This window comes from Drosophila sechellia, chromosome 2L (assembly GCF_004382195.2).
Source record: "Drosophila sechellia strain sech25 chromosome 2L, ASM438219v1, whole genome shotgun sequence".
Taxonomy (NCBI): Eukaryota; Metazoa; Arthropoda; class Insecta; order Diptera; family Drosophilidae; genus Drosophila; species Drosophila sechellia.
The window spans coordinates 11,904-27,345 of NC_045949.1; the positions used below are offsets into that span (position 1 = coordinate 11,904).

General features: G+C 44.1%; 1 protein-coding gene and 2 long non-coding RNA genes across 4 annotated transcripts; all 3 read right to left on the reverse strand.

The window, feature by feature from the left end:
* Window positions 1–2,668: 2,668 nt before the first annotated feature.
* Window positions 2,669–3,794, reverse strand: LOC116803572. Of its 2 annotated transcripts, XR_004363664.1 has the most exons (3): window positions 3,105–3,794; window positions 2,919–2,967; window positions 2,669–2,864 (listed from the first exon to the last, which is right to left on the reverse strand). It is a non-coding gene; the product is annotated as an uncharacterized LOC116803572 (long non-coding RNA). The 2 variants fall into 2 exon arrangements; XR_004363663.1 differs by having other exon boundaries at window positions 2,919–3,794.
* Window positions 3,795–6,148: 2,354 nt separating this feature from the next.
* Window positions 6,149–7,142, reverse strand: LOC116801677. The gene is made up of 2 exons (XM_032722683.1): window positions 6,503–7,142; window positions 6,149–6,440 (listed from the first exon to the last, which is right to left on the reverse strand). The coding sequence occupies exons 1-2, from the start codon at window positions 7,026–7,028 to the stop codon at window positions 6,382–6,384; spliced, it is 585 nt and encodes a 194-aa protein (XP_032578574.1). The 5' UTR covers window positions 7,029–7,142; the 3' UTR covers window positions 6,149–6,381.
* A 5,873-nt stretch (window positions 7,143–13,015) lies between these two features.
* Window positions 13,016–13,960, reverse strand: LOC116803571. Its single transcript, XR_004363662.1, has 3 exons — window positions 13,271–13,960; window positions 13,085–13,133; window positions 13,016–13,029 (listed from the first exon to the last, which is right to left on the reverse strand). It is a non-coding gene; the product is annotated as an uncharacterized LOC116803571 (long non-coding RNA).
* Window positions 13,961–15,442: the final 1,482 nt, after the last annotated feature.

A 15,442-nucleotide genomic window follows, 5' to 3' on the forward strand; every position in this document is an offset into this window, starting at 1 on the left:
TTCACGTAAACATTTCGCCTATGTCTCACGGGTCTGGCAATTCCCTGGTTAAAACGACCAATATTAACCAGAAGAAATTGCCTTTAAATCAAAAGAAAAGCCCAATTAACTCTTCTTGGGTAGCCATGAATTTCTTTAATTCCCTTTCTCAAAATACGAAAGAGAATATAAATGCCAAAAATGCCCAAAGAGACCCCCTCTCGATTACCAATACTGCTGCAGTCAATGTTGGCGCCAAAAGCAGCATCTCGAAGGGGAAATCGCTTTCTTCTCCTTCATTCTCTCCTCATATACACAAGGGAAATTCACTCCTCACAACGACTCATACTAATACAGCCGCACTCATAAACACCGACGCTACTCAAAGAGAGCTTTTATCCACCACAGCGACCTGCACTAATGCAGCTGCAGCCACTAATACGGACACAGAAATAAGAGACTACAAACCGAAAGACGCTATGGGAAATTTCCCCTCTCTCCCATACAGCGACAGCGCAGAGAAAAATCTCAGCTCATCCACCAAAATTGGACGCAATGCTTCTTCCCCTCCTTCTTATACACACACGCAAACAAATAAAGCCACCGAAACAAATTCAGAAAGCTGCACTAGATCTTCCGCGCTTGCTAATCTTGACTCTCATCTCAAAAAAGCCAATGATATTGACAGTGGGGAAATCGATTCCCCACTTATACAAATTAACGAAAGCAAGCAGGAGGAAAGACCTAGTACAACCGTCAAAGCTTTTTGGTCTATTTTTAACCCTAAGCCGGACATTTCTAAACTCAGCCTAAGCAAGAAACCCACCACTCGCCCTGTAAATACTGGGAAAAGAAGCATTTCCCCGCATCATAGGAGTGCCTCTTTACGCCCTGATGCTCAGGGTGATTTAAAATCAAATCCCAACAATAAATCCATGCCCACTATGGGGAATTTAACAAAAGCCCGCACCCTTAGTCGGCCTGCTGCCAAGCGGGACCTATTCAACTCGCCGTCCAAGAGCCCAGACGAGCAGCCCATGAGTTTCTCAGAAGTGGTTGCCGGAATAGGTCCAATCTTTGTGGCACCTTCAGTTCCGGCTCCAACTACGAAAACCCAGGCCAAGAGGACCAATGACGATCTGGACTGCTCCAATTTTAAGACGCCAAATAAACGATTATGCGTGACCACCAATCTCAAGTCTCCCAGCATTTTCCCACCCCTCACCACACCCGTTTTCCAAAGCAAGGCAGCCAAATCTGTATATGAGGAATCCAAAACTAGGAAACTACACTCACACCAGCCTTCACTCTGCAGCACCAATGCTCCTGCACGCAGCGTAACGACGGCTCCCCTACAAAATACAGATGCTGAGCTGCCACCTTGGAAACTTGTGCCACTAAGCTGCAGAGCACCACCCATACTCGTTGACGACGTCAAAGAAATTGTCCCGCTTCTGGAAAAACTAAACTATACAGCAGGAGTCTCCAGCTACACTACCAGGGCAACTGAAGGGAACGGGGTCAGGATTCAGGCCAAGGACATGACCGCCTACCACAAAATCAAAGATGTCCTTACAGCAAACGGCTTTCCCCTATTCACCAACCAGCCAAAGTTCGAGAGGGGCTTCCGAGTAGTAATCAGACATCTCCACCACTCCACTCCATGTTCGTGGATTGTTGATGAGTTGCTGAAGCTCGGATTCTCAGCGCGCTTCGTCAGAAATATGACGAATCCGGCTACAGGTGGTCCCATGCGAATGTTTGAAGTGGAGATCGTCATGGCCAAGGACGGCAGTCATGACAAAATCATCTCACTCAAACAAATCGGCGGGCAAAAGGTGGATATCGAAAGAAAAAACAGGACACGGGAGCCGGTCCAATGCCACAGATGCCAGGGCTACAGGCACGCCAAAAACTCATGCATGAGACCACCAAGATGCATGAAATGCGCCGGCGATCACCTGTCAACCGTTTGCACCAAGCCAAGAACCACCCCTGCTACCTGCGTCAACTGCTCTGGAGAGCACATTAGTGCATACAAGGGATGCCCCGTTTACAAGGCCGAAAAACAAAAGCTTGCGGCAAACAACATTGACACAAATAAAATACGAACAATTAAAGACGCAACCAATAACTTTTATAGACGTCAAGGCCCTCCCCCACGCAACAACACCCCACGGCTGCCACACAGCTCAGCAATCCTGAGCAAATCAATTGCTGAAGCACGCCAGGAGGCTGCCAGAAAGTCGGTGTTTAATCCTTTCCGACAAAATATGAATGACAGAAGGCCACGTTTTTCCTCCCATGACACTGCCATTCAGACGCGGCTGAATAAATGGCGACGAAACACTAACAAGATACCCAAAAAGGGTAGGACAACTTCAAAAAACAATGCAAAGCCAAGAATAGTACCCAAGACAAGCAACCCAGCGCAAAGACACCTAGAAAATTATCAGGACATGCTCCGAAAACAAAGGAGCGAAGAAAATGACCAGGAACCTGAAAAAGGTACTCCAAACCCCATACATTTTAGCAACGACAGCCCTCCTACCACCAGCAGGGCTGCTAGAGCCAGCTTCAAGTCAAGACTCATAGATGAAGCCATGCAATCGCCAAGGAACTCCAATCCTAACTCACAAAAAGGCTTCTCGGACGACCACACTTCAAACCTAGCAAAAAGAGTCGACAATTTAGAGAAGAAAATTGACAGTTTATTGGCCTTAATCATACAAGGAAGAGATTACAATCTTGACATGGAAACATCCATTTAAACCCACATCTCTTTATATCTATTCTAACGACATCTATATCCGATGAAAAGCGCACGTCAGTCTGCTCCCAAACTCATGCAAGGTCATCACCTTCCTCGACCCAGCCTAACTTTCCTGGAATATAAATTCAATTAGATAATCGCAATAAAACATAAACAATACTCTCACCTCAACGCATCCGGATGAACAAGCCTAAGACAACGCACTCTAGCTGAACCTGACGAAACGATGCGGGGAAAATCAACCAGGACATAATCGACGAATCGGTAGATCGATATGAAAAGGATTAGTGTGGCAGAAACATGATGAATAAGAGGCGACTCGCCGCAGCAATTTATGCACAACGTCACTTACCTGAATCTTCTTGCCACACAGTCCCTGGTAGTATCTCTTATCACCGATACAACCTACTTGCATGCTGCGCTGCAATAGACGGGCCGATCCCAGAACGACGAGCGCCTACATTAATTGACGCTAAAACCTGAAAACAAAACAATTAACCAATAAAAAATTAAACAAAACAATCAAATATTGCTCTTACCTCCTTGACCACAGCCTAATGGTGATCCAATGCAACCTACAAGAAGAGGCGGTCTCCACAATAGAAAAACAAAACCGGCAGCTATCGCGATTATAAACCCAAAAAATTGACAACTTTACGACGCCGTCTCCACCTCTTGATGCCACTGCACGTTTAAGGATCACTAGCGCGGAGCTGACACCATTTTTTAAAAAGTCTCAAAATCCGTCTCTAAAATGCATAATTTTCCGCAGTATGGTACGTTCAATTATTTTCCGATAACCTGTAAAGAAAGGAAAATCAATAAGAATATGATGCAAAATTAATAAAGGACTCACAGAAAAACGTAAAACTTGCGAGGTAAACAAGCAGATACAGATATGCGATTCCATCATCCTGACGCCACGCACGTAAATCCTTCAACGCAACCGACAACAAGAGACAGGCACCGCAAAAGCAAAATAAAATCGCCAATTTTCGCGATTATAAACACAAAAAGTTGACAATTTTATGATGCCGTCTCCATCTCCTGACGCCATTGCACAAATAAGGATCATTTGCGTGGCACAGATGCCACATCAATATGCTGAAAAATTTGTCCTTAAATTGTATATTTCTCCTCAGTTTTGTATCCTCGACTAATTCTCTCCTAACCTGCAATGAAAGGAAAATAAATAAGAATGCGATACAAAAATTACTCAAGGACACAGAAATAATAACAAACCGGACAGACAAAGTAGCAGAGGCTAGTGAACGGCTCCATCCTGCTGACGACAAGCACGCAGCTCCAGCTTCTAGGACTCCAACTATTGAAACAAGGGAACACAAGCTATTACTGGGATAAATATATTTATAATATAATACTTATCTAATTGACAACTTGATGACTCCAAAACCGTGGCATTCCAGCTGCAATTTGCACAATAACAAAGATCATCCAAGTCAGCTCCTACAAAACGTACCTGAAAAGCAAAAACAAAATCAACGCAATTATAAAAGCTACTCAATACTCACCCCAGACAAGCTTCCTTTAAGTACCTGAAAAACAATAATAAACGCAATTATATAAACATTTATACCCAAATATAATACTTACCTTAAATTAAAATCCACTCAACGTACCTGAAAAAACAAAAATTAATGCAATCATAAAAAACTGATAACATATATAATACTTACCAAACACTATTTTTGCATCCATTTCCATGCCTATTTCTTCGCGGCGGCCCTCTGCAACAAATCTCGAACCGGCGGCCCCAAGCTGCCACACCTGGCGACAGGGCCACAAGATGCGGCGCACCTGGCTTCTCTCGGTGATAGACCGAGCCACAATCCTCTCTGACGACTTCTTTGCCACGAGACGACTCCTCCACCATATAGCCAGCAGCTCTCAAAAAATGCAATGACAGCTGCGTGGGGCAACACATCGCAACTCCTCTTCCTGATGAACGGCAATTCTATCTGCAACATACTCAAACAATTGCATAAAACTGCCACTGACGATACAATTGATACTCACCAAATGACGGCGGCGAGGGATGCTGAAACCGAGAACAAATCACCTGCAACTCCGGCCGGACACACTTGTTGCCAGCGGCCCACTTCCAACGGCCGCAATAGACGACTGCCAAAATGCAACAAAAACTCACCTGTAATGACTCCTAAGGCTCCACAGCGACTCGATGCTTCCGTCCTTCTGGCGGGGGTATCTGAAAAGAAACAAATTATACAATGTTAGTCCTAAATTTCAATGTTTTTCGTAAAATCATTACATTTTATTAATGTAAACAAAACATGCAAGACGATAATGTAACCAGTCCATGTCTTTGACTATAATCTAAAGCCTACAAAAAAAAATACTAACTTAACATTAAATACTAACTATGTCCAAGCCCCAAACTCACCCCATGCAATGTAAAATTCGAAATTTCAAATAATTGTTCTATATATTACACACACTGTAATCAAAGGCAAAATAAATTGTGGATGCGGAACAGAACTCATTCTGTCTCCGTACCTCCACCAGTAAAGTTAAAAAAAAAAAAAAAAAAAAAAAAAAAAATGTCATGGATCCTAAACGAAAGAAGCAAACTCCCTACTAATACTAAGATGCTGATCCTCAAATCAGTTCTATCGCCAATATGGCAGTATGCCATAGCAGCATGGGGTCCTCTTGTAACAGATGCACAGATAAGACGGCTCCAAGTTGAGGAAAACAAGAAAATGAGGGACATATTCAGAGCCGGAAGATACACGAAAAACCAAACTATAAGGGACCGTTTTTGTGTCAAAACAGTAGAAGAGTTCTATCAACAGGCTGTCCATAGTTCTCAGAAACTACAAAATCGCACCCAAACATAGTTGTTCGCAGGATATTCTCTAGGCACTATATCCCGAATAGACTAGAAAGAAGTAGGCAGAGATACTTGAAAATGACAAGGGACCACATCACCCTAAAACAGATTGGACTGACTCTCTCACCTAAACTCTTAAAAATCCCAGATCTAGACGACTGCAGAACCTTAAAGAAGCGAAGCGAGAGAGAGAAAATAAGACAAACGCATCTAACTGAACTCCCTACTCTGCTAAGACTGGAGGAAGAGGAGAAAGAGCTCATAAGAATAAAAAAACAGGAAGAGAGGGAAAGAAAAGAAAGGGAAAACGAAAAGTGGCCTCCAGATAGATGGTGTGAATCGGAAATAAACCGATGTAATAAACAATATAGAAATGGCGACCTAACCAGGCAGGAAGTTATAGAAAGATTTAGAGGGCAACCATTAAATGTACAACGAATAATCCTACCTGACTACGAAGGGGACAAAAATTAAATCAAAACAAACCAGGGTAGGTGCAGAAGGCAGAAATAACTAAACTGGCGGAAGGGGTGGCAAAAAAATATTGAAAAGAAATGAAAGAAATACAAAAAGGCTAAAGGCTAATTTACAGGTTACATAAAAAAGGGAAATGCGCTTATAGATATAATGGTAAAATTAACTTAACTAAACACCTACTGGACAACAAAATTACGATGGCTGGATGGCTGCTTATATAAATCTTCTCTCCGGGCGTGATTAAAATCCATCTCTCCTTTCCAACCGAGGGATCTGTGACTCATCGGCTCCTGATGGATCCATCTGCTGCTGTAATGGACGCCACACCGGCGCTCCAACCTAAAAGAAAGATAATATGTCTTAGTTTTCTTTCTTTTTTCTAATAAACTAAATCACCAAACCTCTACAGTAAAAACAACAGCGCATCGGGCGCTCTAGCTCACCAAGGCAGCAACAACAACAGCAGCAAGGCCAGCAACAATGGCGGCAGAGACCAAGCGGTGTGCTGAACAGCTCGCTGGCCACACCCACCACTCCTGTAGGCCCTGAAAGAGGGAGCTGAAGTTCCTGAAATCTGAAGGTCCAACTCCAATGTGACGCTCTCAGCTCCGAGCTCAGCGACGGCGTTGCAAATTCGGCGTTTTTAGGAGAGGTTGCTTCAGCTCGTGGCGTGGTCTTCCCCAGCGGCAGCAGTAGCAGCAACGGCAGCGGCATCGGGATCGGCGGCCTATGCTTGGCCGAGTAAATCCCAGAATCGGTCCTTTGGCGATGTGATGCCGAGTGGCGGTATGCGTCCACAGGGACTGCCTGGACTGATTGGGCAGGAGACGGCAGCGGGCCTGGACATGGCGTCACCAGCAACATGGCAGCCACGCGCAGTCCATCCCCCGGTGGCAACAGTCTGGAAATGCAGCAACAGCGGCGCATGCAATCCTCGGAATGACGACAGTGGCAACATTTCTTCAACAGGGTAGCGGTACCTTGAGGCGGCCACACCAACTCCAGCAGCAGCAATAACAGCAATATTGGCAGCAGCAGCACTTAATTGGATGCAGCATTTTCCATTTGACAACATTCCGACGACCAGACTCCTCGCTTGGCCTCTGATGTTTCGCCCTGGAAGAAAAAAGAAGAATGGATTAATTTCCTTTTCTCCCTCAAGCTAGGGTATAAAAACTGCTCTCCTGGACAACCGGCTTTTTCCTGTATATGACACTGGACTGCGGCGCATGCTTTCCCGCCCGCCACTGATAGGATGACCGCATCAGGACTGACGGGACAGACGTCAGGACAGACTAAGGAAGTCCTGATTTAGGATACTGGAGCGCCTAGTACCAGAGTATCCGCCAGTGGATGCTTATGCAGCGGCAAGTCGTCGGAAATCTTATGGTTGGAGCAGCACTTTGGGTATTTCCGCTCCAGTAGAAGCAGCTGGTGACACAAAGGCAGTGGTAGCAGTGTCAGCGCTCCTGGCAAGCCGGCCTTCTCTTTTTGAAGACGCGGGACTGCATCTGGCGCCTCACTAGCGTCTCCTCCCTGAAAGAAGAGATTATTAGTAGGAGCACGAGACCAACAAAAGCCTAAACTTACCATGGCAGCGTCAACAGAAACAGCAGCAGCAAGACCAGAAACAGCAACAACAGAAGCCCGACAACTTTCTTATAGAAACGGCGGCGCATCCATTTCTCGGAACAGCAGCAGCAACAGAGGCGTCTCTTGGGTGCGAGCGGCGGCACTGCTAATAGCCCTCATATATGCAGATCCATTAGGCGTCGACACATCCATCAGCAACAGCGTTAGCAACGGTGGCGGCAGCAGCAGAGAGATCTCATTGCAGCAATAGCCAAATTGCATGCATTCCAGGACTCGACTCATGTTGGCCCTGGCTTTTCTTCGTACACCTAAATTGGCGGCTGATTTCACCCTGAAAAATTGAAGCATCGGTTATATCGAAATGAACTAGGCGGCGACACACTCACCAGCAGCAGCAACAACAACAACAGCGGCAGCAGTAGCAGGAAATGACCTCACGGAACAATCCAATTGGCACTTTCCGGAGCCCGTATTTCTCGCCAGGTCGTTGGCCAGTCACATGGGCCTGCGCGATGGAGATTATGACGATTATCTGCCCGGTGGACGGCCACAAGATGGAATCGGCCCGTTTCTGCCCACCGGACCTGCGCCAGGATAGCAGCAACGGCAGCGGACTATGTATGCGCAGTTATAGACGTCAGCAACAGTGGCGGCAGCAGCAGGAAATGTTTGTCTGCAGTCTCCTAATGGCAATTTCTTGCTCAGTTGAAATGGACCTGCAATTTTCAAAAAGATACAAACATGAGACTCGGCTCAAATTGGAACATCACACAGACTGTACTCACGTATACACACAGACAAACTGAAGCCTATAGATGACGCTGACTGCGGCTCACTTTTTCCTCAAAAGGTTGTGCGTGCACCAAAGTCGACGGGCCACGCCGACCGATGATTGCAGCACACCGACATCTCCGCAGCATCTACGTTATCAGCACCACTGAAAGCAGAAACAGGTTTTACTATTGGGCAATGCGCAGAAAAATTAAATATTACAATAAGAAATACATACACAATTTTTCTGCCTCGTTTCCGCTTGAAGTGAGACCCTTGCCTGCATATGCCATTGACACTGACATGCGCGGTGAAAAATACTGGAATTCCGAAAATACTAACCTGAACACTTCCAGTATTTCTGCCCGATAGTCGATAGGCTGACGACAAATTAAATTGGTAGCATATCGATATCCCGCCGCGCCTTCTGACTATCGAAAAAGCCTGCCTTCGCGCCTAGCCCAAATTTGCAAGTCAGTTGAGATCATAAAACCGACAGAGGCGCGCGCGTAATAGTAACTACAAGTGAAGCCAGCAGCAACAACAACAACTAATGGACGGCCAGAACGTGAACCAAAGCGGAGGATGGGCATCGGTTCTATCCATATCATCTGACGACAGCAACTGCTCATCCTCGCCGCCTTCTGTTATAGTCTCATCGCTGGATACCAAATCATCGTTAAACTTTATCTTAAAATTACTTACCTTAACTATTTTCTCCTATTCCATAAGCTATTTCCTAAGTAACGTAATATTCAAACTTAAATACCACTTTAGAACCATGGCGCGCAAAAAACTGCCGCCAAATATTTCAAAAACATGGCGCGCAAAAACTACCGACAAATATTTCAAAAACATGGCGCGCATAAAACTACCGACAAATATTTCAAAAATGTTCTCCTTCAAATTTAAATTATAAATTAATGTAATTCACCGCCACCAGTTAGAGACTCATCATTGTTAAACAATTATTAAAATTTACTTACCATAACTACTTCTATTCCATATGCTATATCCTAATGTAATATTTAAATTTAAATTCCACACTAGAACCATGGCGCGCAAGACAGCCGCCAAGTAATTTCAAAAATGTCTCCCGCAATTTTTAATGATAAATTATTACTTTAATCTATGGCATGCATATCTGCAGCCAAAAAATCCGAAAATGTAATTTGCCACAAATTGTCACTATATATTTTTAAGCAAAAATCAGAGGACAATAAAATGACAACGCCACCAGACGTTGAAAATAATAAAAAAAAAAAAAAAAAAAGTTCGTCAATAGACAAATTAATTGTTATAAATTGTCTTCCGGCCGCAAAGTATAAAACCGCGACAACAATTAACTTTAGTGGTCTAACGAAAACGAACAATAAAACAGTAATTGTGCAACTCCAAAAAGACGCCGCCTCTACCAAAGGAAACAAGGAGAAGAAACGCAGAGAGAAAGGAAGAAAGTACACCTGGAGAAATCTTAGAAGAGAAGGAGGATTTCCAAAGCAACGAAACGATAATCTGGAGAACACACTTAAATCAAAATCCAGGGTATTTATACCACTACAATTATCGCAATATCGCAAAATTTTTATTTTTAATAAAATAATATATATTTTAAATAAAATAAAAAATAAGCATGTCCAGTTCTGACCACCTTTTCTCTGAAGACGAGGTGCTTTCAATTACCTCAAGCGAGCGATCTTCCCCTATTCACGTAAACATTTCGCCTATGTCTCACGGGTCTGGCAATTCCCTGGTTAAAACGACCAATATTAACCAGAAGAAATTGCCTTTAAATCAAAAGAAAAGCCCAATTAACTCTTCTTGGGTAGCCATGAATTTCTTTAATTCCCTTTCTCAAAATACGAAGAGAATATAAATGCCAAAAATGCCCAAAGAGACCCCCTCTCGATTACCAATACTGCTGCAGTCAATGTTGGCGCCAAAAGCAGCATCTCGAAGGGGAAATCGCTTTCTTCTCCTTCATTCTCTCCTCATATACACAAGGGAAATTCACTCCTCACAACGACTCATACTAATACAGCCGCACTCATAAACACCGACGCTACTCAAAGAGAGCTTTTATCCACCACAGCGACCTGCACTAATGCAGCTGCAGCCACTAATACGGACACAGAAATAAGAGACTACAAACCGAAAGACGCTATGGGAAATTTCCCCTCTCTCCCATACAGCGACAGCGCAGAGAAAAATCTCAGCTCATCCACCAAAATTGGACGCAATGCTTCTTCCCCTCCTTCTTATACACACACGCAAACAAATAAAGCCACCGAAACAAATTCAGAAAGCTGCACTAGATCTTCCGCGCTTGCTAATCTTGACTCTCATCTCAAAAAGCCAATGATATTGACAGTGGGGAAATCGATTCCCCACTTATACAAATTAACGAAAGCAAGCAGGAGGAAAGACCTAGTACAACCGTCAAAGCTTTTGGTCTATTTTTAACCCTAAGCCGGACATTTCTAAACTCAGCCTAAGCAAGAAACCCACCACTCGCCCTGTAAATACTGGGAAAAGAAGCATTTCCCCGCATCATAGGAGTGCCTCTTTACGCCCTGATGCTCAGGGTGATTTAAAATCAAATCCCAACAATAAATCCATGCCCACTATGGGGAATTTAACAAAAGCCCGCACCCTTAGTCGGCCTGCTGCCAAGCGGGACCTATTCAACTCGCCGTCCAAGAGCCCAGACGAGCAGCCCATGAGTTTCTCAGAAGTGGTTGCCGGAATAGGTCCAATCTTTGTGGCACCTTCAGTTCCGGCTCCAACTACGAAAACCCAGGCCAAGAGGACAATGACGATCTGGACTGCTCCAATTTTAAGACGCCAAATAAACGATTATGCGTGACCACCAATCTCAAGTCTCCCAGCATTTTCCCACCCCTCACCACACCCGTTTTCCAAAGCAAGGCAGCCAAATCTGTATATGAGGAATCCAAAACTAGGAAACTACACTCACACCAGCCTTCACTCTGCCAGCACCAATGCTCCTGCACGCAGCGTAACGACGGCTCCCCTACAAATACAGATGCTGAGCTGCCACCTTGGAAACTTGTGCCACTAAGCTGCAGAGCACCACCCATACTCGTTGACGACGTCAAAGAAATTGTCCCGCTTCTGGAAAAACTAAACTATACAGCAGGAGTCTCCAGCTACACTACCAGGGCAACTGAAGGGAACGGGGTCAGGATTCAGGCCAAGGACATGACCGCCTACCACAAAATCAAAGATGTCCTTACAGCAAACGGCTTTCCCCTATTCACCAACCAGCCAAAGTTCGAGAGGGGCTTCCGAGTAGTAATCAGACATCTCCACCACTCCACTCCATGTTCGTGGATTGTTGATGAGTTGCTGAAGCTCGGATTCTCAGCGCGCTTCGTCAGAAATATGACGAATCCGGCTACAGGTGGTCCCATGCGAATGTTTGAAGTGGAGATCGTCATGGCCAAGGACGGCAGTCATGACAAAATCATCTCACTCAAACAAATCGGCGGGCAAAAGGTGGATATCGAAAGAAAAAACAGGACACGGGAGCCGGTCCAATGCCACAGATGCCAGGGCTACAGGCACGCCAAAAACTCATGCATGAGACCACCAAGATGCATGAAATGCGCCGGCGATCACCTGTCAACCGTTTGCACCAAGCCAAGAACCACCCTGCTACCTGCGTCAACTGCTCTGGAGAGCACATTAGTGCATACAAGGGATGCCCCGTTTACAAGGCCGAAAAAACAAAAGCTTGCGGCAAACAACATTGACACAAATAAAATACGAACAATTAAAGACGCAACCAATAACTTTTATAGACGTCAAGGCCCTCCCCCACGCAACAACACCCCACGGCTGCCACACAGCTCAGCAATCCTGAGCAAATCAATTGCTGAAGCACGCCAGGAGGCTGCCAGAAAGTCGGTGTTTAATCCTTTCCGACAAAATATGAATGACAGAAGGCCACGTTTTTCCTCCCATGACACTGCCATTCAGACGCGGCTGAATAAATGGCGACGAAACACTAACAAGATACCCAAAAAGGGTAGGACAACTTCAAAAAACAATGCAAAGCCAAGAATAGTACCCAAGACAAGCAACCAGCGCAAAGACACCTAGAAAATTATCAGGACATGCTCCGAAAACAAAGGAGCGAAGAAAATGACCAGGAACCTGAAAAAGGTACTTCAAACCCCATACATTTTAGCAACGACAGCCCTCCTACCACCAGCAGGGCTGCTAGAGCCAGCTTCAAGTCAAGACTCATAGATGAAGCCATGCAATCGCCAAGGAACTCCAATCCTAACTCACAAAAAGGCTTCTCGGACGACCACACTTCAAACCTAGCAAAAAGAGTCGACAATTTAGAGAAGAAAATTGACAGTTTATTGGCCTTAATCATACAAGGAAGAGATTACAATCTTGACATGGAAACATCCATTTAAACCCACATCTCTTTATATCTATTCTAACGACATCTATATCCGATGAAAAGCGCACGTCAGTCTGCTCCCAAACTCATGCAAGGTCATCACCTTCCTCGACCAGCCTAACTTTCCTGGAATATAAATTCAATTAGATAATCGCAATAAAAACATAAACAATACTCTCACCTCAACGCATCCGGATGAACAAGCCTAAGACAACGCACTCTAGCTGAACCTGACGAAACGATGCGGGGAAAATCAACCAGGACATAATCGACGAATCGGTAGATCGATATGAAAAGGATTAGTGTGGCAGAAACATGATGAATAAGAGGCGACTCGCCGCAGCAATTTATGCACAACGTCACTTACCTGAATCTTCTTGCCACACAGTCCCTGGTAGTATCTCTTATCACCGATACAACCTACTTGCATGCTGCGCTGCAATAGACGGGCCGATCCCAGAACGACGAGCGCCTACATTAATTGACGCTAAAACCTGAAAACAAAACAATTAACCAATAAAAAATTAAACAAAACAATCAAATATTGCTCTTACCTCCTTGACCACAGCCTAATGGTGATCCAATGCAACCTACAAGAAGAGGCGGTCTCCACAATAGAAAAACAAAACCGGCAGCTATCGCGATTATAAACCCAAAAAATTGACAACTTTACGACGCCGTCTCCACCTCTTGATGCCACTGCACGTTTAAGGATCACTAGCGCGGAGCTGACACCATTTTTTAAAAAGTCTCAAAATCCGTCTCTAAAATGCATAATTTTCCGCAGTATGGTACGTTCAATTATTTTCCGATAACCTGTAAAGAAAGGAAAATCAATAAGAATATGATGCAAAATTAATAAAGGACTCACAGAAAAACGTAAAACTTGCGAGGTAAACAAGCAGATACAGATATGCGATTCCATCATCCTGACGCCACGCACGTAAATCCTTCAACGCAACCGACAACAAGAGACAGGCACCGCAAAAGCAAAATAAAATCGCCAATTTTCGCGATTATAAACACAAAAAGTTGACAATTTTATGATGCCGTCTCCATCTCCTGACGCCATTGCACAAATAAGGATCATTTGCGTGGCACAGATGCCACATCAATATGCTGAAAAATTTGTCCTTAAATTGTATATTTCTCCTCAGTTTTGTATCCTCGACTAATTCTCTCCTAACCTGCAATGAAAGGAAAATAAATAAGAATGCGATACAAAAATTACTCAAGGACACAGAAATAATAACAAACCGGACAGACAAAGTAGCAGAGGCTAGTGAACGGCTCCATCCTGCTGACGACAAGCACGCAGCTCCAGCTTCTAGGACTCCAACTATTGAAACAAGGGAACACAAGCTATTACTGGGATAAATATATTTATAATATAATACTTATCTAATTGACAACTTGATGACTCCAAAACCGTGGCATTCCAGCTGCAATTTGCACAATAACAAAGATCATCCAAGTCAGCTCCTACAAAACGTACCTGAAAAGCAAAAACAAAATCAACGCAATTATAAAAGCTACTCAATACTCACCCCAGACAAGCTTCCTTTAAGTACCTGAAAAACAATAATAAACGCAATTATATAAACATTTATACCCAAATATAATACTTACCTTAAATTAAAATCCACTCAACGTACCTGAAAAAACAAAAATTAATGCAATCATAAAAAACTGATAACATATATAATACTTACCAAACACTATTTTTGCATCCATTTCCATGCCTATTTCTTCGCGGCGGCCCTCTGCAACAAATCTCGAACCGGCGGCCCCAAGCTGCCACACCTGGCGACAGGGTCACAAGATGCGGCGCACCTGGCTTCTCTCGGTGATAGACCGAGCCACAATCCTCTCTGACGACTTCTTTGCCACGAGACGACTCCTCCACCATATAGCCAGCAGCTCTCAAAAAATGCAATGACAGCTGCGTGGGGCAACACATCGCAACTCCTCTTCCTGATGAACGGCAATTCTATCTGCAACATACTCAAACAATTGCATAAAACTGCCACTGACGATACAATTGATACTCACCAAATGACGGCGGCGAGGGATGCTGAAACCGAGAACAAATCACCTGCAACTCCGGCCGGACACACTTGTTGCCAGCGGCCCACTTCCAACGGCCGCAATAGACGACTGCCAAAATGCAACAAAAACTCACCTGTAATGACTCCTAAGGCTCCACAGCGACTCGATGCTTCCGTCCTTCTGGCGGGGGTATCTGAAAAGAAACAAATTATACAATGTTAGTCCTAAATTTCAATGTTTTTCGTAAAATCATTACATTTTATTAATGTAAACAAAACATGCAAGACGATAATGTAACCAGTCCATGTCTTTGACTATAATCTAAAGCCTACAAAAAAAATACTAACTTAACATTAAATACTAACTATGTCCAAGCCCCAAACTCACCCCATGCAATGTAAAATTCGAAATTTCAAATAATTGTTCTATATATTACACACACTGTAATCAAAGGCAAAATAAATTGTGGATGCGGAACAGAACTCATTCT

Coding starts and splice junctions, on each gene's coding strand:
- LOC116801677 (XM_032722683.1), bottom strand. CDS start 7,028: ATGCGCCGCTGTTGCTGCATTTCCAGACTGTTGCCACCGGGGGATGGA. Junction 6,441..6,502: donor CTGTTGTTTTTACTGTAGAG/GTTTGGTGATTT, acceptor TCTTTCTTTTAG/GTTGGAGCGCCGGTGTGGCG.